Source organism: Agelaius tricolor, unplaced genomic scaffold (assembly GCF_023055355.1).
Source record: "Agelaius tricolor isolate 1412-34295 unplaced genomic scaffold, bAgeTri1.0.p SCAF_29, whole genome shotgun sequence".
Classification (NCBI taxonomy): domain Eukaryota; kingdom Metazoa; phylum Chordata; class Aves; order Passeriformes; family Icteridae; genus Agelaius; species Agelaius tricolor.
In genome coordinates this window covers 6171019-6195864 of record NW_027269289.1, presented here as the reverse complement: position 1 = coordinate 6195864, position 24846 = coordinate 6171019, and the positions used below count along the sequence as shown (strand labels likewise).

General features: G+C 47.5%; 2 protein-coding genes across 5 annotated transcripts in view; both read left to right on the top strand.

Moving 5' to 3' along the window:
• The window catches only part of ARHGEF12 (Rho guanine nucleotide exchange factor 12), an 87607-nt gene extending 73652 nt beyond the window's left edge, over positions 1-13955 (top strand). For all 4 annotated transcript variants that reach the window (XM_071449793.1, XM_071449792.1, XM_071449795.1 and 1 more), the window contains 4 exons: positions 2405-2902; positions 5467-5783; positions 7892-7964; positions 8350-13955. In XM_071449793.1, the coding sequence (XP_071305894.1) occupies positions 2405-2902; positions 5467-5783; positions 7892-7964; positions 8350-8360 (899 nt within the window). In that variant the 3' untranslated portion in view covers positions 8361-13955. The remainder of the gene's footprint in view (positions 1-2404; positions 2903-5466; positions 5784-7891; positions 7965-8349) is intronic.
• Positions 13956-23675: 9720 nt separating this feature from the next.
• Positions 23676-24846, top strand: part of GRIK4 (glutamate ionotropic receptor kainate type subunit 4) — a 211256-nt gene continuing 210085 nt past the window's right edge. The window contains exon 1 of the mRNA XM_071449796.1: positions 23676-23829. The gene's annotated coding sequence lies outside the window, so the exon portion shown is untranslated. The remainder of the gene's footprint in view (positions 23830-24846) is intronic.

The window sequence follows — 24846 nt, the reverse complement described above, 5'->3', positions numbered from 1 at the left end:
GTGCACAGTGCCATTGCTGGTCAGCAGTTTTTAAAGACAAGGCACTCAGCCCTGGCCTTATTCCTGTAGCACTGGAGCAGAACTGGACAGGTTGCTTGTGTTGCAGAATACAATTTTCCCTTTTTTTTTTTTTTTTCTGTAAAATTCTGTAAATTGTTAAGCTCACTTATATCCAAAGCCCAGGCTCAGGTTTCCTGAGTACCTGGGAGGTGGTTGGGTCTAATTGGATCAACACTTGTGTGGGTTGAGAAGTTTTTCTGATGGACAAATCATGGTTTGAAATTGTGTTTTTAAGGTTTTCAATCATTTCTCCTGCTCTCCTTTCAGAGGAGGAATGCAGGGCTCTGCAACCTGCTGGATCAGCTCTGGCAGTGCAACTCCTAAATATAACTCCCCAAAATTTCCATGAATTCATTAATCCACAGATCTCTCCTTGGCAACTCTGGAAGGGACACAAAGTCCCTGAGTTGTACTTGGAGGGAAGAGTCTGTGCAATATTTGCTTTTACCACAGTGCAGAACTCTCACATCCTTGGCCCCAGTTGCCTTTTCCATCTCTCTGTCCAAGCAGTGACAGTTCTCTGCAGTCTCAGAGTGATCTCAGAGCTTTTAATTCCATTTATTCTCTTTCTTAGAGGATTTAAAGTTCTTTTCTAGTTCTGAATGTTGGACAGATATTCTTGGTACTTGTTTTAAGAGACCACAGCTAAAATAATCTTAGTTTGGGGGTGTGTAAGGACAATTTCAGTGACCCTACAGCATCTCCTGAGTGCTGAGAGTTAAAAGAGCAGCTCTCCAACATTGTGACAAGAGCCTGAGCTGAGTGACAGTTCTGCTGTGTGACATCACAGCTTTTTTTGGGTGTTGCAGGAGCATTTTGTGGTGAGGAGGAACAATCTGGGGCTCTTGACAGCAGCACGTTTTTGTTTGGAACAATATGTCCCTATTATGAAGTGTTTGCTTGGGATAATTTGGGAGCTAAAGGAATGTGGGTTGAAGTTCAACCAGGCATAAATTTGCATTGAATTTTAGGGAAAAATGTTTCTTGGATTTTTCTCTTTTTTTTTTGCTGTCATTTCAAACCTGAGTGGAATATTCCCACTTTCCTTGAGGTGGGAATCCCCTGCTCTAACCACAGCTCTGAGCTCCTGTGCAGGGTGAAACCCAAGCACTCAGGATCATTTCTGGGGACAATTTCTTTGGTTTTCTCCAAGGAGATGCAACTTGTCCTGACATATTGTAAGGTAAAACAGGGGAGTGAGGCTGGAGCCTTTAATACATTTATTTTTATCCCTGTTTTTCCAACCAAGAGCAGGAGTCACACCTCTGTCAGAGGGTGACCTTTGTGTCTGCTTTAATCCCCTCTGTGCTCTGTGAGCCTTGCCTGCATTTGTCAGGTGCCATTAGTGCAAGAGCAGGATTTCCAGATATTATCACAAAAACAGAGATTTTGGGCAAGCAGGAAGGGAGGTGATGAGCTCACAGAATACCCTGAGCTGGAGAGGAGCCAGAAGGATCATTGAGTCCAGGTGCTGGCCATTTAATTATGGTTATTTTTTAATGCACAGTGTAAAAACCATCCCTGATCTCTGAACCTGTTCAGAGCCAGCTGAGTCTGACAGCACCACTGATCTTTGGAGTGTTCACAAATGGTTTTTCTCAGGAGATGGATGGGCTGTGGGACATCCCCACTAAAAATCTGCTCAAACCCCCCTGAGCCCTGAAGCTTTTTGGGGACGGTTGAATCCAACTCCATTGTCTCTGCAGGGAATCATTTGAGTTTTCTCAGGAGATAGATGGGCTGTGGGACTTCTTTTCTCAGGAGATGTGCTATGAGACATCCCCACTTCTGTCTGTAAAAATCTGCTCAAACCCCCCTTCTTAGATTTCTTTCCCTTTTTTTTTTTTTTTTTGCTGTCATTTCAAACCTGAGCGGAATATTCCCATTTTCCTTGAGGTGGGAATCCCCTGCTCTAACCACAGCTGTGAGCTCCTGTGCAGGGTCAAAATTCGAGTTATTTGGTCACTTTGAGCCCAAAATGGGAATCCCCTGCTATAACCACAGCTGTGAGCTCCTGTGCAGGGTCAAAATTCGAGTTATTTGGTCACTTTGAGCCCAAAGTGGGAATCCCCTGCTATAACCACAGCTGTGAGCTCCTGTGCAGGGTCAAAATTTGAGTTATTTGGTCACTTTGAGCCCAAAATGGGAATCCCCTGCTATAACCACAGCTGTGAGCTCCTGTGCAGGGTCAAAATTTGAGTTATTTGGTCACTTTGAGCCCAAAGTGGGAATCCCCTGCTATAACCACAGCTGTGAGCTCCTGTGCAGGGTCAAAATTCGAGTCATTTTGTCACTTTGAGCCCAAATCCTGTCCCTCTGATCTGACCCTTGCCTGTCCTTGCAGTGGGGCTGCTGAAGCAGCTCCTGGTGCAGCAGCTGGGCCTGGCTGAGAAGGGGACCCTGGAGGACAGACAGCGCCTGCCCAGGTTCAGGAACGTGTCCCAGGAAGCCCAGAGCGAGGGTGGCACTGAACTGCAGCAAATCCCCGATTCTGAGAGCAAATTCCAGCCGGCTGCAGAGGACAGAGCCCTCGGCAGAACTGGGGAGGAGAGGCGCGGTGCCCGGACTGCAGCGCGGTGCGCGGCCTCGGGGGATGCCCTGCAGCTGCTGGGCCCCGAGCCCCCTGCCAGGGGCGCTTTGCCCATGGACAGCACGAACCTGGAGGGCTCCAGCTCGGAGCTGGAGGGGCTGGGGGCTGAGGAGAGCGGGGAGCATTTCTTTGATGCTCGGGAAGCTCACGGCGACGAGAACCCCGGCGAGAGCGGCGAGCTGCTGGACAGGAAGGAGGAGGAGGAGGAGGAGGAGGAAGAGGAGGAGGAGGAGGTGCAAATTCGGATCTCAGGTGAGCCTGGGGCATTCCTGCAGGGGGTGATGGCCTGGCCAGGTCCCTTTAACTTCACCTTTTGCTTGTCTGGGGTAGGACAGTCAGCTCCCAGCTCTCACCAAGTCATTTTGGCTCTGTGCAAACAGAAGCAGGTTCATTCTTCCTGCACTCCTGAGGGGGTGATGGCCTGGCCAGCTCTGTTTAACACCTCACTGTTTGTTTGGCTGGGGTAGGACAGTCCCCCAGCTCTCACCAAGTCATTCTAGCCCTGTGCAAACATGGAGCTGCTTCATTCTTCATGTTCTTGAGGAGAAGCTGAAGGGCTGGGGGACACAGGACACACCCTGTGACAACTGGAATTGCCAAGCCCTCAGTTGTGGCTGGCCTGGAGCACTTCATCTCTCCACTGCTTGAAAGGACCTGTAGAAAAAAGGTTTTCCCTGGAGGCAAAGCCCTTTTTAAAGCTCTTCCTGATCAAGCTTCAGGAAAGGAACATGGAGCTGGTTCATTCTTCATGTTCTTGAGATGCTGAAGGGCTGGGGGACACAGGACAAGCCTGTGACAACTGGAATTGCCAAGCAAGCCCTCAGTTGTGGCTGGCCTGGACCACTTCTTCTTTCTACTGCTTGAAGGGAAAAGCTTTTCCCTGCAGTCAAAGCCCTTTTTAAAGCCCTTTTTAAAGCTCTTTTCCTGATCAAGCTTCAGGAAAGGAACATGGAGCTGGTTCATTCTTCATGTTCTTGAGGAGAAGCTGAAGGGCTGGGGAACACAGGACACAACCTGTGACAGCCTGGAATTGCCAGCCCTCGATTGTGGCTGGCCTGGACCACTTCATGTCTCTACTCCCTAAAGGTTTTCCCTGCAGTCAAAGCCCTTTTTAAAGCCCTTTTTAAAGCCCTTTTCCTGATCAAGCTTCAGGAAAGAAACTCACAACTTTAATTTTACACTTTAGTTTTAGTCTCCCGTAACCTTACCACACTCTGAACCTCTGAAAAGTTTATTATTTTATTATTTTTATTGGTTTTGCTGCTCATGCACTATTTGACAGCTTCAAATTATTGACAGCTACAAATTATTTACAAATCCTGAGCACACCAAACTTAGCACAGAAGCTGAGGTTTATCTCATGTGCATTTTCTAGGAGAAGCAGCTGCTTCTATCAGGTGGATTCAACACTAACAGCCCCACAGAAGTCTCTTATCCATAAATATGCTCTTATTTAAAAATTGGATTATATCCACGTGGATAAGCCAATTTATGACTGCCCCAATGCTGCTTTCCAAATACATAGTGCAAATAATTTTTTCTCCCTGAGACATTTTAAATTATTAAAACCGAGCCAACAACTTGAAGCATCTAATTTATTTGTCACCTCTTCCACTGTTTACTTTTTTAACTGTATGGGGACATCAAAATGAGATGGATCTGGTTTTAGTCAATTCTGAGTCCCCTGTGCTTGCTTTGCCTGTGCTATTATGGAAAAATTCATTAAATGGACTGCTGTTTCTGGGTGCAGGTTGTGAAAGCATTTTCTGTCTGTAATTACTTTATCTTTTAGTTTATCAGCAAGCTCTGCTTTGAACCTCACCCATCTAAAAGCATCCCCAGTGCCAGGGCTGGGAGTGGAGTCTGGGAATCCAGCAGCTGGGTTTGTCAGGTGCCATTAGTGCAAGAGCAGGATTTTCAGATATTATCACAAAAATAGAGATTTTGGGCAAGCAGGAAGGGAGGTGATGAGCTCACAGAATACCCTGAGCTGGAGAGGAGCCAGAAGGATCATTGAGTCCAGGTGCTGGCCATTTAATTATGGTTATTTTTTAATGTACAGTGTAAAAACCCTCCCTGATCTCTGAACCTGTTCAGAGCCAGCTGAGTCTGAGAGCACCACTGATCTTTGGAGTGTTCACAAATGGTTTTTCTCAGGAGATGGATGGGCTGTGGGACTTCTTTTCTCAGGAGATGGGCTGTGGGACATCCTCACTTTTGTCTCTTAAAATCTCCTCAACCCCTCCCTGAGCCCTGAAGCTTCTTAGGGGTAGTTGAGTCAAACACCATTTATTATTTGAAATTATTTGATTTTTCTCATGAGATGGGCTGTGGAACTTCTTATTTTAGGAGATGGGCTGTGGGACTCCTTTTCTCAGGAGATGGGCTGTGGGACATCCTCACTTTGGTCTCTTAAAATCTGCTCAAACCCCCCATAGCCCTGAAGCTTCTTGGGGACAGTTGAATCAAACCCCTTTGTCTCTGCTGGAAATCATTTGATTTTTCCCATGAGATGGGCTGTGGAACTTCTTTTTTTAGGAGATGGGCTGTGGGACACTAAAAATCCCCATTAAAAATCTGCTCAAACTCCCCTGAGCCTTGAAGCTTCTTGGGGGCAGTTGAATTGAAGCCCATTGTCTCTGCAGGAAATTATTTGATTTTCCTCGTGAGATGGGCTGTGGAACTTCTGTTTTTAGGAGATGGGCTGTGGGACTCCTTTTCTCAGGAGATGGGCTGTGGGACATCCCCATTTCTGCCTCTAAAGATCTCCTCAAACCCCCTGAGCCCTGAAGCCCTGACCCCCGTTGTCCCCACAGGAAATTATTTGATCCTCGATGGATACGGGACAGTGCAGGAGAGCTCCACGGACGAGGAGGTGTCGGCCCTGGTCCTGCAGTGCACCTCACACAGGCAGCCCCCCCTGGCCTGTCCCCAGCAGCAGCAGCAGCAGCAGCCCCTGTCCCCCAGGGACACCCAGAGTGACAGGGACAGCTCGCCCTTCCCCGAGGAGCTGCGCTGGGCAGGCCTGGAGGAGCCCTGTCCCTTCCTGGGCAGCCCCCAGCTCCCTCTGGAGACCCGAGTGCAGCTCATGCAGTACATCCACAACATCCAGGATGCCCTGGAGAAGCTAAAGGTGCGTTGCTTTTTGGCCTTTTTGTTGTTATATTATTATTATTATTATTATTATTATTATTATTATTATTCTCATCATCATCTAAAGGTGAGTTGCTTTTTCTTATTTTTATTGTATTATTATTATTTCTAGCTACAGGTGCATTGCTTTTTGTTATTTTTATTGTATTATTATTATTTTTAGCTAAAAGTGCGTTGCTTTTTGGTTTTTATTGTATTATTATTTTTAGCTAAAGGTGTGTGGCTTTTTGTTATTTTTATTATATTATTATTATTATTTTTAGCTAAAGGTGCATTGCTTTTTGGGTTTTTTTGTATTATTATTATTTAAAGATGCGTTGCTTTTTGTTGTTATTTCTTCTTTGTCTTCGTCGTCTTCTCCTCCTTCTCCTCCTTCTCCTCCTTCTCCTCCTTCTCCTCCTTCTCCTCCTTCTCCTCCTTCTCCTCCTTCTCCTCCTTCTCCTCCTTCTCCTCCTTCTCCTCCTTCTCCTCCTTCTCCTCCTTCTCATTCTTCTTCTTCTTATTCTTCTTCTTCTTATTCTTCTTCTTATTCTTCTTCAAAGGTGCATTGCTTTTGTTATTTTTATTGTTATTTTAAATTAATAGTGCTAGTATTGCACATAGAAGGTTTGGTCACCTGAGCGTTTCATCATTTCCATACCCGTTCAGTTTTGGGTTAGAGAAAAAGCTTTAAAACAATTTTGCTAGGCAAGGACACAGGCACGTTTCTCTTCATCTCTGGCTTGACTCCTGGAAGATTGTTGTTTTTGCAGGGCTCCCTGTGGCAGGGAGGAGTGATGAATTTGACTCCATGTTCTCAGAAGGTTAATTTATCACTTTTTGATACTCTATTATATTAAAGAATATTATACTGTTTTAAAGAGTACAGAAAGGATACTTGCTAAAAGTTAAAAAGATAATAATGAAAGCTCATGGCTCTTTCCAGAGTCCTGACACAGCTTGGCCTCAATTGGCCAAAGAGTCAAAACAATTCACATGAAACCAATGAAACGATCTCCAACCACATTCCACACGAGCAAAACACAGGAGAAGCCAATGAGATCAGAATTGTTTCCCTTTTCTCTGAGGTTTCCCAGGAGAAAAGCCCTGGGTGAAGGGATTTTTCTAGAGAATGTGAATGCCACAGAAGGCTTTAGAGCAGAATCTTTTGCTTTTTTTTGCTGTTGTGTGTGCATTGAGTTGTGGATCACAACAGGCCAATAGTTCTGCTGGAGCTGGAGGGCTCTTTGCTGCTTTGATTTTGATCTGGAGAAATTTCTGAGGGATAGGAAGCCTGGAAAAGTGGAGTTTCCAACAGGACACTGCCTGAGGAATGTGGATTCCTGGCATAAAGAAATGGACAGCTTTGAGGAATGTGGATTCCTGGCATGAATAAATGGACAGCTTTGAGGAATGTGGATTCCTGGCATAAAGAAATGGACAGCTTTAAGGAATGTGGATTCCTGGCATAAAGAAATGGACAGCTTTAAGGAATGTGGATTCCTGGCATAAGGAAATGGACAACTTTAAGGAATGTGGATTCCTGGCCATAAAGATTAGGGAGAATTTCTGCACAGAGGGGTGGGAGGGGCTGGAGTCCCCATTCCTGGAGGTGTTCAGGGACACCCTGGATGTGGCACTTGGTGACAAGGTGGTCTTAGGGCATAGGTTGGACTCAAAGATCTCCAAGGTCTTTTCCAGCCTTGGTGATTCTGTGAAATCTCTCATGTGCTGCTGCTCCTGTGTCAGACGAAGATTCTGAGTTGCACCAAGGATATATCAGCCAAATATTGAGGCTTTCAGGCTCTATAAATTCCAAATTATTTTCCAAATATATTCCAAATTATTTTTGCATATAGAGACAGGGATTCTCTTTATAGAATAGCTACAGAAAGTTTATTTTGTGAAACACTCAGTAGCCAGCCTTGAATTTCACTGAAATCAGAATATTGCGTGCAAATGAAGCTGCTGATAAAGGAGTTGAGGGGGCTCACTCCAGCCTGGCTGTTTGCAGTAGTGAAACTTCTCTTTTCCTGTTTGAAGCCCTCTTTGTTTGCCTGGTAAAGGAGGATCCAGCTGAGTTTTGGGGCTGTCTTTGCTGTTTTGCAGGAGGTGGAGGAGGATTACAGCGTTCTGCGGCGCCAGGGGCTGGCTGGCTCAGCCTCCACAGGAGAGCACTCAGGTAGGACCCCAAGATCACACCCAGAGCACAAAATCCACTGTTTGGGCCACCTGGAAACAGAGGCCAGGCAGAATTAAAATAATAAAAAGCAGTTCTGTTTATTGAAGGGCCTTCTGGTACCTTTAGGGCAGACAAAACCCACCCAAAGTGGAAAATTGGTCATGGGTTTCACACTTTTATAAGTTTGGTCCATTTGCATTTTGGGGGTGAATTTTCCAATTGCAGCTTCAGCTGATGTGGCAGTGACACCAGAGCAAGGGCTGGGGCTGAGGCTCTCAGTGAGCAGCTCTGCCTGTGGGGGTGCTCAGAAATGCCACTCACTCCTCTCTCACTGCATCCCTCTCTCTCTCACCACCTTTATTTTCCCTTTTTTTCCCCTTTTCAGACAAAAGCTAGTCGTGTTTCCAGGAGTGGCTGAAGATTGGAGGAAGAGAATCAGGACACAGCACCCGCTGTCTCCCCTGTGGACTCTGGGATGAGGGTTTGGAGCATCCAAACAGAACCATTCTCTAGCAAAGTGGGCATGGGGTGCTTTTCCTGTGGGGCATCTGCACTATCTTGTCAGTGAGGGAGTCTATTCTATTCTGCTCCTCTCCTTGCTACCAGAAATTCAAATTTTTTTTTTTTTTCAGAACAGGAAAAAAAAAAAAAAAACAACCAAACCAAATGTACAGAGCTTTGGGTGTAGGATATAAAAAAAATGTATTTAGACATTTAAAAGAAAAAAAAAAAATCAATGTATTTATTTGACTTCATTCCGTGTATCAAAAGCACATTTTAATTTTTTAATCTGCCTTTTTTTTTTTTTGGTTTTTTTTTTTGGTTCTATTTTTTGGGTAGTGACAGTTCTGGCCCCCTGGTGAGGGGACAGGGGGGATCTGTGTGCAGGTGATTCCTCACTGGACTGGACTCTGCACTCCCTGCTGGCACTCACACTACCAAGAGCTACTCATGAAGGTGTTAGGATGGAATTTGTGGCTGGATTTTGTCTGTATCCAACCAGCTGCATGGGAATTGCTCGTGTCACCACGTGTGGAACAGGAATTTTCCATGCACTAAACAGCCAGGCACTTGAGATGGGCAAATTTTCCTTTTCCCCTTTCCCATTCCTTTGCTGGGAGAGGAGAAAGAGGTTTAATTTTGGGGTTTTTTTTTTTTCCTTGACTTTGTTGGCTTTGATCATTGTCTCCTTTGTAAAGTGATAAAAAAAAAAAATACTTGGACCTGCAGCACTTTTGTAACTCTTCTCTGGATTCAAAAAAAAAAAAAAAAAAGATAAAAAAAGATAAAAAATGCAAACCCAGAAGTGTTTCAAAGATGTGGGGCAGCTGTGCCCCTGATTCACTACTGAATGAAAAAGGGCTGCCATGGAGTTAGCCACAGGTACTGCTGATTTTAGGGCCAGTAAGTTTTAGTACCTGGAGTATGTCTTGCTGAGGGCTTGGGGTGGGCTTTGGGGTTGTTTTTTTGGGGGTTGGTTTTTGTGGAATTTTGCTTTTTTTTTTTTTTTTTTTTTTGGAAATAATTCGTGCCAATGAGAGGGAGATTGGTGACCTGAGGAGGCTGGAGCAGCTCTGGGCACCTGCTCAGGCCTGTCCTGGTGGGGATTCCTGCCAGAATGGGAATTAGGGTGACCCTGGGCACAGCCTGAGCCCAATCCCATTTATTTTCCATCCCCCTGGGCTGGATTTCACACAAGAGGGGTCTGACAGCAAGGAGTTCTGGATCCATGCCCTGCCCCTTGAGGTATCTCCTTGTTTTTCTGCTTTTCTCTATCAAATGAGGGTGAAAATGAATTTTTACTGTCCTGCTTGGCACAGGGTGGTTCAGGCTGTCCCCAGTGTCACTGGGCTGGCTGCTCCTGCCATGTGGGTGAGGAGCACACTCTCCTTTCAGGTTTAAGCTCTTTAAGGGAGCCAAACTGAGCACCTGCACATCCCATGGACACTCAGAGCTTTGCTCAGCACCAGGATCTTCCTGCTCCTCTAAAACAACATTTTCTCTTTAGCTGCTGGCCAGAAATCACCTCTGTCCCCTGTCAGAGGAATCCCAGCTCTTGTTCTTCCCCCAGAATCCTGTGGGGGATGAATTCAGGTGGCAGGAGGGGGAGCAGAGGGGATTTTACTGTCCTGCTTGGCACAGGGTGCTTCAAACTCTCCCCAGTGTCACTGTTCCTGTTCTTCCCCCAGAATCCTGTGGGAGATGAATTCAGGTGACAGGAGAGGGAGCAGAGGGGATTTTGGTGCTGGAGTTGGAGCCAGGAGCCCTTGGAGGGAGGGAAGGGAGGAATTGCTGTTGTTTGAGGAGCATCACCACTGCCTACACAGCCAAAGCCTCCTGCAGGCTGCCAGGAGCTCCCTGGGGTTTTTTTGGGATGCACCAAATCCTGTAGTGTGGGATTATTGTCAGTATTAACCCAGCACTCCCCTCCTCACCTCAGCCCCTCAATTCCCCAGGTTTTAAACACCCAAATTCCCTCTGAGAGCCCCCCAGCCTGGAATGCTGCCAGGAGGAGAACTGGAAAACAGCCCAGACCTGGGGTTGGAGCCATTCCCCCCTCACACTCCAAATCCAGGAGCAGTTGTGGTGACCTCAGTGACCTCCAGGGTGCCCAGAGGCTCCCGTGGAGCTCCAGAGCAGAGGGAGCTCAGTGTGGCTTGGGAAGAACGTTCTGGAAGGGCAGCAGAGGTGGGGTTTGGGGAGGCCTGGCTGGCTCCTGCTCTTTGCTCGTGGTTGAACACAAAACCCTGGCTGGGTCTCTCCAGGTTACAGAATTCTGTGGTGGTCCCTGCTGTCACCTCTGGTGCTTGTGGCAGCAGTGGAGAGCTGGCAGTGAGTTTGTAAATTCACACTTTTGCCTGCTGGAGTGGCATTTCCCCCAAATTCTGCCCCCCACCCAGTGTCCCTGTCACTCGCAGGGTGGATGGAGGAGAATCCCCCCAGTGCCAGCCTGGGGTGGCAGAGGAGCCCCCAGGGCATGGCAGGGCCAGGAGGGGCCACCGGGGCATGGCAGGGCCAGGAGGAGTCACCAGGGCAGGGCCAGGAGGGGCCACCAGGGCATGGCAGGGCCAGGAGGGGCCACCAGGGCAGGGCAGGGCCAGGAGGAGCCACCAGGGCAGGGCCAGGAGGGGCCACCAGGGCATGGCAGGGCCAGGAGGAGCCACCAGGGCATGGCAGAGGAGCCACCAGGGCATGGCAGGGCCAGGAGGAGCCACCGGGGCATGGCAGGGCCAGGAGGGGCCCTCAGGGCATGGCAGGGCCAGGAGGGGCCCCCAGGGCAGAGCCAGGAGGGGCCACCGGGGCATGGCAGGGCCAGGAGGGGCCCCCGGGGCATGGCAGGGCCAGGAGGAGCCACCGGGGCAGGGCAGGGCCAGGAGGAGCCCTCAGGGAAGGGCAGGGCCAGGAGGAGCCACCGGGGCAGGGCCAGGAGGAGCCCTCAGGGAAGGGCAGGGCCAGGAGGAGCCCTCAGGGCAGGGCAGGGCCGGGGGGGCCCAGCTGGTGCCCCCAGCCCTGGGGTGACCCCAACCCCGCTGTGGGCCCTGGGCTCCAGCTCTGGCTCATCCTCACACACAGGGAGGGCGGTGGGGCAGGGATCCCTTCCCTGGAAGGACAGGGAATGCCTTTTCCCAGGAAATTCCTTTTCCCAGGGGATTCCTTTTCCCACAAAATTCCTTTTCCCAGGGAATTCTTCTCCCAGGAAATTCCTTTCCCAGGGGATTCCTTTTCTAGGGAATTCCTTTTCCAGGAAATTCCTTTCCCAGAGAATTGCTTTCCCAGGAAATTCCTTGTCCCAGAGAATTCCTTCTCTCAGGGAATTCCTTTTCCAGGAGATTCCTTTCCCAGAGAATTCCTTCCCCAGGAGATTCCTTTCCCAGATAATTCCTTTTCCCAGGAAATTCCTTTTCCCAGGGGATTCCTTTTCTGGGGAATTCCTTTCCCAGAGAATTCCTTTCCCAGGAAATTCCTTTTCCCTCCCTGTCGCACCTGCAGCCCCCCAGAGCTCAGGCTGGAGCTCAAATGCACTATTCAGGATTCCCACTGTTATTTCCTCCTTTAAGCCATAAGATTCCCCCTTATTTTAAAGTGAAATTTTCATTTTCATCTCCCCCTGATTGGTTGGGCATTCCCTTATCCAAACATTTCTCTGGAGTTTTTTTGTCCCAGCCCCTCATCCCAAAAATATATATATATATATATATTTTTTTTTTTTGTCCCTCCCCAAACAGAACAAGGATTTCTTGGTTTGGGAACCAGGATGGGAGACAAGAACATTTTCATTTCCCTTCTGCTGCCACACAGCTCATGGACAAAAGCTGAAGGTGGAATTTCCTGGAATGGGAATTCCCTTGTCCTGCAGGAGATCCCCGATTGCCCTGGTGCAGGGAGGTGGGGCCAGAGGAGGGCAAACCTCAGGAGCTCCCAGACAGCGCCTGGCCCGTGCTTAAAATGGGATATTCTGATTTAAAATGGGATATTCTGATTTAAAATGGGATATTCTGGTTTAAAATTGGATATTCTGGTTTAAAATTCCAGCGTTTAAAATGGGATATTCTGATTTAAAATTCTATTGTTTCAAATTGGATATTCTGATTTAAAATGGGATATTCTGATTTAAAATGGGATATTCTGGTTTAAAATTGCAGTGTTTTAAATGGGATATTCTGATTTAAAAGTCCAGTGTTTAAAATGGGATATTCTGATTTAAAATCCCAGCGTTTCAAATTGGATATTCTGATTTAAAATTGGATATTCTGATTTAAAATTCCAGTGTTTAAACTGGAATATTCTGATTTAAAATTGGGTATTCTGATTTAAAATTCCAGCGTTTCAAATGTGATATTCTGATTTAAAATCCCAGCGTTTCAAATTGGATATTCTGATTTAAAATTGGATATTCTGATTTAAAATTCCAGTGTTTCAAATTGGATATTCTGATTTAAAATTCCAGTGTTTCAAATTGGATATTCTGATTTAAAATTCCAGTGTTTCAAATGTGATATTCTGATTTAAAATTCCAGTGTTTCAAATTGGATATTCTGATTTAAAATTGGATATTCTGATTTAAAATTCCAGTGTTTAAAATGGGATATTCTGATTTAAAATTGGATATTCTGATTTAAAATTCCAGTGTTTCAAATGGGATATTCTGATTTAAAATTGGATATTCTGATTTAAAATTCCAGTGTTTCAAATTGGATATTCTGATTTAAAATTCCAGTGTTTCAAATGGGATATTCTGATTTAAAATTCCACTGTTTAAAATTGGATATTCTGATTTAAAATTCCAGTGTTATTCTAATTTAAAATTCCAGTGTTTCAAATGGGATATTCTGATTTAAAATGGGATATTCTGATTTAAAATTCCAGCATTTCAAACGGGATATTCAGATTTAAAATTCCAGCGTTTCACATTGGATATTCAGATTTAAATCTCCCTGCTGTTAGATTTCATTCTCCTGGATCCAGTATTTTCTGCCTGTTCCCCAAAGAAATCCCTGGATTCCCTCCCCTTCCCCAAAGGTGCCAACTGACAAGCAGATGTACTGCAAAAGGGACACTGCAGCCAAAACACTGCTGATTTATTTTGAATTAAGTCTTGTGGAGCTCTCTTCATACTAGAATATTTTTATTTTCTTTGTACAACATACAATCATGTACTCTTAACAGAGATTTACTTTAAAGAGAAGAAAAAAAAAAATCTGGAAGTATTCTTTAAAAAAAAAAAAATACACAAAAATCTTTATTAATAATCCTGTATTTTTACTGATCATGTTTGAATGTCTAAAAAGACTTTATTGTTCTAATTATCCAGATGTATGTTTGTAAAATAGCTCTTTTATGACTTAGCTGATCGGGTTGTATGTTTCTGGAATTAAATATTGGTCACTTAAAAAGAAAAAAAAAAAAAAAAAAAAAAGAAATCTGTTTTCAGGACCTGGGAAATAGAAAATTTAAGCGTTTCAAATATCATTAAATAAGCTTAAAGGAAAATCAGCTTTGTCTGGTGGATTTTTTGGGGTGGTTTGGCTGTAATTGCCTGGAGTGTTTGAAGGACAAATGATGGCAAAGAAAATTTTTCCAGAGATTCAGGTACCTTGATTGTATTTTTGCTGCTCAGAGGTAACGAATTATGAATTAATTACTTAATTAATTAATTGGCAGAGCAGCCAGTACAGGAAAAGAGATCCCCCCTTGCTCCTTCAGGACCTCCCTGCAGGAATTGGAGCCTTGGGGTGCCCTGCACACCCTGGGTGCTGCTGCAGGTGAGACCAGGAGGGAATTTCTGCCCTTTTCCAAGGAATTTCTGCCTGCCCTGGCCACAAAAAGCAATTTAAGGAATTCTGGAGCGGCTCAGAGGAGCTGCACTGCCTGAGCTGGTGCCCTGAGACAATTCAGCCTGAGCAGGGAGCGCTGCTCTCAAGCCCAAATCATTTCTGGCTTCTTTTTCCTTTTAAATCCAACCACAGCCATTATTCAGTTAAATTAATTAATCGATCCTATTCATTTATTGCTATTTTTAAAAGGGAATTTGTTCTGAAGGTCGGAATTTTTAAAGGGGAGCTTGTTGTGAAATCATTGCTGAACAACCCCTCCTTGTGATATTTCACCTGAATATTTATTTACATCCCCATTTTCCTGCTGGATCTTTCCCCCTCCCCTGGGACCCACCCAGAACTGTGACAGAGAAGTGAAATTAAAACTCAGCTCTGGGGGGAACCTGTGAATTCCTGAGCAGGGAACATCTGTGCTGAGAGTTTGGTGATTCCTGGGCAGAGGCTGCTCCCCCTGACTCCCTGCCTTTAGTGACATTCCTGTCTTCCCTGGGAGTTGATGATTCCTGACAGACAAAAATAAATAAATTAAGAATAACACCAAAATAGAAAAAAAAATCAGCTTTATTCCTGAAATCTTGGGAGCTTTTCCCTTTTTTTTTTTCCTTCCTCTGTCTGCATTATGAACATGAAGCTCCTTGAGAGATTTCTTTATTACTTTATTATAATTGGTAATCTGAGCTCTATTACACTTCCTTAATGATGCTCTTCGTGTTTTGCCTATTTAAATGTTATTTTACATTTTCCCTTTACTGCCTTGCTGTAAATAAATGATTCAAAACCTCAGCAGCTCAGAGAAATCCCAGCTGGGGCTGGGGCAGGGCTGGGCTGCAGATTTGGGGTTGTTCCAATCCCAAATCCTGGAATTCATCTCTCCACAGGCAGGGGAGATTCAGGGAGACATTGCAGGTGGGGTTTGGGTCATTTAGGGTCATTTTTGGGTCATTTTTGGGCCATTCTTGGGTCATTTAGGGTCATTTTTGGGTCATTCTGGGGTCATTTTTGAGTCATTTTTGGGTCATTTTCTAGGTCATTTTTGAGTCATTTTTGGGGTAATTTTGGGGTCATTCTTGGGTCATTTTTTTGGGTCATTTTGAGACATTTTTGGGTCATTTTGAGTTATTTTTGGGTTATAGGAGCTTTAAGGTCCCTTCCAAGCCAAACTGTTCCATGATCCCATGGGGTTCTGAGCAATCAGAGTGGAATGCTGTCCATCCACCTCCCTAAATGATAAAAAACCAACTTGTAAATTCAAGTTCAATCCATTTGTTCTCTCAGCAAAGATTCCTTTGGTATTTGCTGGAAAATATCCATAATTCCCCCTTGTTTTTGTCAACTCCGCAATGGATTTTAGGTTTTATTTCAAAATATTGATGGGAGCTTGGTGGAGGATGGAAGTTGTCCAGTCCCTGGCACGAGTTCTGTGCCAGTTGGGCTGAGCATTTTGTGGGGGGAAATATTTCCCATCAGAGCTGGGCCCAGCACTCCCAGGATGGGAAAAAAAATTAAATTAAAAAATTTGGATGTGTTTCCTTCAAAGTGTGATCCAGAATTAAATGGGAAAGAGCCTGGGGTTAACTCTGAGCATATGCCTGGGTTAAAATGTTGGTTTGAGAAATCTTGAGAAAACAGACACCTGTTGTTATTATTATTAATATTTTTAATTATATATAAAATATATAACATTTTATATATAATATATATAATTTGTATAATACATAATATATATATTATATATTTGTATAGTATATAATATATAATAGATATAATATATATTATATAATGTATTTGTATAATATGTTATATATATTATATATTTGTATAATATATATAATATATTATATATTTGTGTAATATATAATATATATAATATATAACATGTTATATATTTTATATATAATTTTAAAAATAATAATAATAACAGGTGTCTGTTTTCTCAAGTAAATTATATATAATATATATTATATATATAATATATCATATCTATATTAAAAATACTGTTAGAAAAAGGATGCTCAGGGGAGTTTTTGAGGGAGCCAAAAGTTTTGATGCCACTTTTGGCTCCATCCAGGTGAGGTCAGGCAGTGAAAATAAAGCTGTGATTTGTGAGGGGTTTCAGAGCCTTGCTGCAGTTTGGTGTCCAGCCCCATTCACTGATTTCATCCCTTCTGGAAAACAATCCTGGCAGAAGGAAATTGGGAATGAGAGGAAATGGCCCTGAGTTGTTCCAGGCTGGGAATTTCTGATATTTCTCCTTGGGAAGGGAGGTCGGGGATTGGAGCAGGGCAGTGTGGGGTCAGCATCCCTGGAAATGTCCACAATCTGTGGCTGAGGGGTTGATATTTATCATTTACTGATCTTAAAGGGATTTTCCAGCCTTAAAAATTCCGTTATTCCATTTATAATTTTATTATTCCATTATTAAATGCATCCCAGTGCATTTCTTGCTTGAGCCCTCCTGCATTTCTCCCCATCCCAGACCAAAACTCCACCAGCCTTTCCTTTCATCAGGAAAATGATTTTTTTCCCCCCTTTTTTCCTCAGCTGCTGGGAGTTTACAGCTGCAAACCATCGAGTTGGGCTTTTTGGCAGAATAAAAACCCCCAAAATATCCCAGCCTCTTCCTTTCTTGCAGCAGTTTGTTTGTTTCCAGATGCCTGCAGCTTATTCAGCGTGGAGCATCTCCCCTGATCAATATTTTAACCTTCTTGTTGATATTTACTCAGAGCTGCTGAATAAACTCCGTGGAGTGCAGCTCCAGAGTGAATCTCCATTTCTCTCAGCTCTCGGGAGCTTTGGCAATAATTTGCATTATCCGGGGTTATTGTTATGCTGGGATATTAATGAGCACATCTCCCTCCCTTCTGTCTCTCCAAAATTCAATTCAGAGCCCACTTCTGGTGCTGAAGCAACTTCTCAGCTCTGAATTAGCACAGAGAGGAGAGAGCTTTGTGCTTTTCTTTTGTCAGCTGGCTTTGAAAAAACCCTTTTCTCTCCAGTTTTATGAAGATGGGTTTGATGCAACTCCAGCTGCTTGGCTTGTGATGAGGGGGAGATTAAACCCTTCTTGGTGGCATTTTTAAATCCTACCATCTTTATTAGGTTTAATCCCATTTCTCTGAAAAACTCCACTCCAGAACTGTCCATGTCCTCCTGTGCCTGCCCTTCACCTGTTCTTTCACCTCCAAATACTGATTTTTTTATTTGGTTTTTTTGGGATTAAATGGGTTCAAAACATTTCAGAAGCCCTCCTGAGTGATTCATCACCATCATTTTGGGGCGTGCATACAGCAGAAGTCAAATAGCCTCGATTGCAGCCTCTATTGAACTCATCTTTTCTCCTCTGCAATTTCTTTATTGTGCCATAATAAAGCTGCCCCTGTCGCTGCTGAGCTCTGCCTCATCTGTCTCCCTCTGCGAGATGGGAGCTGAGAGAAAAGCTCTGCTGAGGCTGGGCTGGCCCAGTCCTCCTCAGAACCCGGGGAAAATTCTCACCCCAAAAGAAAATCAAGTTATTTTTTGCTGTTGGGAATGCTGTGACCGCCCCCAGGCCCAGCAGTGGCCGTGGATGTGCACCAGGAACAGCAAAGGACCCCAGCCTTGGCTTCTCCTTCTCAGCACACCCAGTTCTCTGATTTAGGCAGGGATTCCTGCCCCAAAATCCTCAGCAGCAGCAGCAGCAGCGTGGTCTCTGCTCCAGCTGCTCCTCCAGGGCTTGGAATTCCCTGGCAAAGCTCAGGGCTGGGGCTCTCAGTGGATCCAAATCTCCCTGTTCAGGTGCTCATTCCCCTAGGACTGAGCCTATCCTTTTTCTCTTTTCCTTTTCCCTCCCTTTCCCCTTTTCCTTTCCCCTTTTCCTTTCCCCTTTTCCTTTCCCCTTTTCCTTTCCCCTTTTCCTTTCCCCTTTTCCTTTCCCCTTTTCCTTTCCCCTTTTCCTTTCCCCTTTTCCTTTCCCCTTTTCCTTCCCTTCCCTTCCCTTCCCTTCCCTTTTTTCCCCTTTTTTGTCCCTTTTTCCCTTTTTTTCCCCCTTTCCTTTCCATTTTCATTTCCTTTTCCTTTCCCTCCATGGAATTATGAGAGCTCGAATTACAAGAGCTCTTCCAGGGGCTCCATGCTTAGAATTTCCTCACAAAGTTTGGGATTTGGGCTCTCAGCGGATCCAAATCTCCCTGTTCAGGCACTCCTTCCCCTAGGACTGAGTCTTCCTTTCACTGCCTTCCTTTCCTCACTCTCCATGGAATTCTGAGAGCTGGAATTATGAAAATGGAACTCTCCATGGAATTATGAAAATGGAACTCTCCATGGAATTCTGAGAGCTGGAATTCTCCATGGAATTCTGAGAGCTGGAAAATGCTGTGCCCTGTGCTGATGGGAAAAGTTCTGCAGGGATTAAAGGTGTCTCTACCCCTCTGACCTCTGCCTGGAAAATGAAGGTTTTATAAACTGGTGGGGATTTAAAAGCAGGCGAATTTGCCCCAAAATCCCAGCCAGGGCTGGAATTCCCTGAACCTGTTGCAGAAATGAGAGGTCTCCTCCTGAGTCCCTGTCCCAACCTGCCCATGACTCATTTCAATCTTTGTTCCTCCCTTTTCTTAATCATTCCTCCCTTGAAAGTCTCCTCATCTTTTGTCTCTTCATCTTTTGTTTTCCCCACATTTCAAAGAGAGGTTGGGTTTTGGTTGGATTTTTTTTTTTCCTGCCTCACTTAAATGACTGCTTTCCTTTCTCTTTGGGGTGTGAATGGAAGGCACAGAGGAGAAAACATCCTTTGATGCAGTAATTATGAGGAGGAGAATTTAAAAAGGAGAGCAAGGGAAAGTGTGATGGCTGGAAATGATCAGTGCAATATTTATGATTGTCTGAGGGGATGTTCTGTGTGGCCTCCCTGAGATCCTGTCACTGCTGCCTTCATCTGTTCCCTGTCCCTAAAGTGGCAAAAACCCCAAATTCCTTCAATATTGCACCTCCTTTAATCACTCTGCTCCCCCAGGGTTCTCTCACTGCATGTGCAGCACCTGAGAGGGGCTGGGATCCATTTTTGGGAAGCTTTGGGCACTAAAATCCCCAATCCTATTTCTGGCAGTTCCCAAATGGGGAATGAGGGTGTGGAGCAGCCTCCTCAGCTGGGAGCAGGAATATCCTCCCAAATCCTGCATCAGGACTTGGCAGATGCCACTCCTGGCTCTCCAGCTCCTTGAGATTCACCCACATTTTCCTTTTTGCATGGAAGACAAGGCAAACAAACTGTTCCACAGAATGTTCCTTATTTATCTAACTCATCCTACCAACTTCTTGGAGCTATCTAAATATATATTTATAATTAGCTGGGCTTTTTTATATAACTACCACAGGCTACTTGCTCCTCTCACTGCTTCCTTCAGAGCAGCTCTTATCTATAAAATTATCTCATTTGGATGCCTTCTATTACCAATAAAAACTTGTTATGAACCTGGGTGAAAAAAAATCCCACTCATAATAGATTTATTCTTTGTGTCTCAGTCAAATCTTGACTTTCAGTGCCTTTTATCCCCTGAAATCTCTCAGCTCTGCTTGAATTTGACTTTTTTTTTTTGCAGAGGGGCTGTTATTTACTGTTCTGCTGAAATACAGCCACCTATGAAGATAAATGTAGCAGGTTTTTTTCAATGATTCACTGCTCACCTCCACGTCAGTCTGAGATCAGAGCCCCTCTCCCTGCAGCTGACAGGGAAAAGGGAATTTAATTGCCTGGATAAATAACCTGCTATGAGGGAAGCAGTGGGCACTGCTGGGGGCTCTTTGTTCCAGGTGTCTGGAGCTGGAGGTGTGGGATTATTCCTAAAAAAAAAACAAACCAGCCTGAAATTTGGGGAATATTGGGGCAGATTCATCCATGTGCAGCACCACAGGATTTCCCACACCTCAAAATGTGTTTGGGGCTGGATTGAGGCCCTGGGTTTGGGCTGAGACCCCAAAGAGTGTTTGGATCTGGGTTGAGACCCCATAAAGTGTTTGGATCTGGATTGAGGCCTCAAAAGGTGTTTGTGACTGGATGGAGACCCCATAAAGTGTTTGGATCTGGATTGAGGCCTCAAAATGTGTTTGGGTCTGGATGGAGACCCTGGACTGTATTTGGGTCTGGATTGAGACACCAAAAAGTGTTTGGGTCTGGATGGAAATCCCATAAAGTGTTTGGGTTTGGGTTGAGACACCAAAAAGTGTTTGGGGTGTGGACTGAGGCCCTGGGGCTGGATTGAGACCCCAAAGTGCGTTTGGGTCTGGATTGTGAGCCCAAATCCTGTTTGAGTCTGGATTGTGAGCCCAAAACAGGTTTGGGTCTGGATGGAGACCCCAAAAAGTGTTTGTGTGTGTCCTGAGACCCCAGAACAGGTCTGTGTCTGCCCCGAGCTGAGCTGCTCTGGCTCCAGGCCTTTGTGCTGCTCTCTGGGACAATCAACTCCATTTGCCAGCCCTGCTGCCCTTCCCTGTGCCCGGGTGACCTCAGGGCCCATCCTGGCAGGGATTCCCGGGGCAGGAGCACCCCGAGCCCTGCCCTGAGCACCCCTGAGGGTTTTTGGAAGCCTCAGCAGCTCCTCCCTGCCTGTGAGCGCCCTGGGTGTGAGTGGGATCCCTCCCCCTCCGTAACACTTGGGATTTGCAGCCTCACACCAACAACAGCTCCTTCCCCAAACAGCAATTTCTAGGTCACCAAACCCTCCAGCTTTGGCAGGGAACTGTGTCACATCACCTCATTCATAAAATGACCAAACTCTATTTTAAACCTCGCTGGGTGCCTTCCCTCCCCCTCCTCTCCCCACGTAACACTTCCCAGCAGAAGGCACTGTGGAAACCTCTCTCCTCTGCTTGGAATCCTGGATTTTTCCCCCCCAAACCAAACCAGGTTTCTTTGCAGGCATCCTCTGGATTCCGGCTTTCAGCTCACCCTGTTGGCTGCCAAGGTGCTTTAACTTGGGATTCTGCTTCGATTTAGGCCGTGCCATGGAAATTCTGGAGAAATTCTGGGTTTCCAGGTCCGGTAATTGCATGAAGGACTCAGGGCATGGCAGAGATGGATCTGAACCACACAAAAAATCTCTACAAGAGAGTGAGGTGCTGGCACAAGGCAGGAGCCATGGGGAAGGTGCAGAACCCGCCTGGATCAAGGTGGATGGGGGAGCCCTGCCTGGCCAGGTTGTGATGGTGTTCAGAGGGGTCCCAGGATGAGGGAGGAGATGAGGATCTGACTCCATGTTTCAGAAGGCTGATTTATTATTTTATGATATATATTATATTAAAACTATCCTAAAAGAATAGAAGAAAGGATTTCATCAGAAGGCTGGCTAAGAATAGAATAACCAAGAATGATAACAAAGGTTTGTGGCTCAGACAGAGAGTCCGAGCCAGCTGGACTGTGATTGGCCATTGATCAGAAACAACCACATGAGCCCAATCCCAGATGCACCTGTTGCATTCCACAGCAGCAGATAACCATTGTTTGCATCTTGTTCCTGAGGCCTCTCAGCTTCTCAGGAGGAACAATCCCAAGGAAAGGATTTTCCATAAAAGATGCCTGTGACACCCAGGTGTGCTCGGAGCTGAGGGGAGAGGTGGGATCTGCCCAGCTCCCACTCCTGGAGCTGGCACTGAGGCTGCTCTGGGTATCCCAGCTCTGCCAGCCAAACCTCACCCAGGCAGGGCTGAGCCTGGACCTGCAGGGCCACGGTTGTTAATTAGCAGCTCAGATGAGGAAAACGCTCATCAATTCCAGGAATAATAAATGCTGGGAATGGCCTGCTGGGCAGGGACATGGGGACAAAAGGATCTGCCACAAAGCCACTGACTTGTAGCTGTTGTCCTGAGGGAAATGATGTGTAAAAGGATGAGCTCAAACACCCCATGCCTGTTACCTGTGCATCTCATGAGTAATTTGTCTCTGAGGCAGAGGCGTTTTATTTTTCTCCTCTGAAGCTGATTCTTTTCCTCCAGCTTATTTCTCCTCAGCAGGAGGGGAAGATGAATTTCTGTCAAATAATAGTTCATTGCTCTTAATGCAAGAGTCCAATTAAGTGATGGTTTAGAAGCTTTGCTTTCCTCGCCATCACAAACAAACAGAACCAGGAGGACGGGGCTGCAGCACTGCAGGCAAGGCTGGAGCACCTCAGGGATCAGGATCCTGCCTGGAATTTCCAGCCTCACACCAGGGATGGCTCTGTCCCCCTCCTGCTGCCCAGGGCTGCCTGATGCCTTCTCCCAGCCTGGGCTGCTGCTCAGGGCACCAGGAGGAGGTGGTGGGACATTTCAGATTTCAGCAGCTGGGAGCAAAATTATCTCACTTGTGTCCTTCTCAGAGAAACAGAGGAGATGGAGGGAAACTGGGGGTGCTGGCAGGGAGGCCCAAAGCAGTTGAGGGTTTGGGATGTGTGGGGAGCAAGCAGAGCTTTCCCAAACCCAGCTGTCCCAGTCAGAAGTGTTTAGTCTGGGCTTAAAGCTGGTCACTGTTGGCAGCAATAGTTCCAGTGCCACACTGGTCCTTGCCCTGCATCCCAGACTCTTGTGCTCCCTCCATCCTTAGAATCACCAAACCACAGAACAGGCTGAGCTGGGAGGGACCCCCAGGATCAGCCAGTGCAGCTCCTGGCCCTGCTCAGACACCCCCAGATCCCACCCTGGGCATCCCTGGAGCTCTGTCCAACCCCTCCTGGAGCTCTGGCAGCCTCGGGGCCGTGCCCATTCCCTGGGGAGCCTGGGCAGTGCCAGCACCCTCTGGGTGCTGAGATCCACCCCTTTCCCTGAGATCCATCCCAAACCTCCCCTAGCACAGCTCTGTGCCTCATCCTCTCTGCATCCTGCCTGGTCCTCCTTCCATCCTCAGCGTCCTGTTCTTGCTGCCTCTCTCCATCCTGCCCACTCCTGTTCACCCCTGGTCCCTTGCTCTCCCTGCATCCTCCCATCCTGCCTGGCCCTCTTTCCATCCTTCATTCCCTGCATCCCCTGATCCATCCCACTTGCCTACTCTCCCTGCATCCCTTCATCTTGCCCTGCTCTCCTCTCATCCCTCCATCCATCCTGGTCCCCCTGATCTCCTGATCCATCCCTGTCTCCCGCTCTCTTCTCATCCCCCCCCCCATTCATCCCTGTCCCCTGTTCTCCTCTCATCCCTCCATCCATCCCAGATCCTCTCCTCTCCTCTCCTCTCCTCTCCTCTCCTCTCCTCTCCTCTCCTCTCCTCTCCTCTCCTCTCCTCTCCTCTCCTCTCCTCTCCTCTCCTCTCCTCTCCTCTCCTCTCCTCTCCTCTCCTCTCCTCTCCTCTCCTCTCCTCTCCTCTCCTCTCCTCTCCTCTCCTCTCCTCTCCTCTCCTCTCCCTCCATCTCCCTCCATCTCCCCCTGGTCCATCCCTGTCCCCGCTCTCTCCGTGCGGTGCCGGGGGCCCGGCGGTGCCGGTGCCCGGGCAGCGCCCCCCGCCCGCCCCCTGCAGTTCCCGGTGCCGCCGCCGGGGACCCGCGGCCGCCGCTGCCGAGCGGGGCCGGAGCGGCCGCGGGCAGAGCCCAGCCCAGGTACGAGCCGCGGGCAGCGCCGGGGGGATGCGGGGCGCGGGGGGGACGGCGGCGGGGCCGGGGGGCGGGCACGGCTCCCCCGGGACCCCCGAGGGAGGCTCAGCACGGCCGCTGCGGAGCCGCGGGGCCGGGAGCGCTCGGAGCCGCAGCCGCCGCCGCTCGCTGGCTGCCGGCGGTGCCCCTGGCTGGCACTCGGTCCCCCCCTCCTCGGGCACATCCAGCCCTCCCCGGGCACATCCAGCGCTCCCCGGGCACATCCATCCCTCACCGGGCACATCCAGCCCCCCCCGGCCACAGCCGGTGCCCCCCGACCGCTTCCCGCACTCGCTGAAGGACTTTGGGAGCAGCCCTTTGCGGTGTTTTAGCGCACCAAGAGTTGAAAAATGCCACGCTCGGGCTCTTAGCAGAGCCGAAGTTCAAAGAGCGCGGGGAGGGGACGCTCGGTGTGGCTCCAACTCGTGCGGATCACCTGGGAGCGGCTCCCGGGTGCGGGAGCGTGCGGCGGGAGGGAGGGAGGCAGGGATGCTGCCCGGGGCTCGCCTGGTGCCACGCTCGGAGGAGGCGAGGAAAACGCTCTTTAACTCGTATTCGCTCAGGCTCTGGATGGGGGAGGGAAGGGTCGCTGTTCTGGAAGGCGTTTGTGCGGAGTTGTGCTGGGGAACGATTCGCGCTGGGATCGCGGAGGTGCTCGCCGTGTGCGCAGCCGTGCGGGGCTGATGCTCGCAGACTCCTCCGGTGAACCGGCAGCGCCGAGCCCGGGCAGTGTGCGGGGAAAACTCCGCGCAGAAACCTCTCCCTAGGCCCAACTTTATTCCGGCTGATTGATGCCCAAACTCCGGCTTAGCTGCGGCTCGGGCCGGGGCTCTGCGTAGCTGCGGGATGCTGCAAGTGCCGCTGGGCTCTCGCCATCCGCCGGGCCGGATTCTCTCTCTGGCTAGGATCGAGCCCGCGGGGTTGTGGCCCTGGGGGAGCTAACCGGACCCCCGTGGGGGTGGCTTTGTCGCCACACGCGTGTCC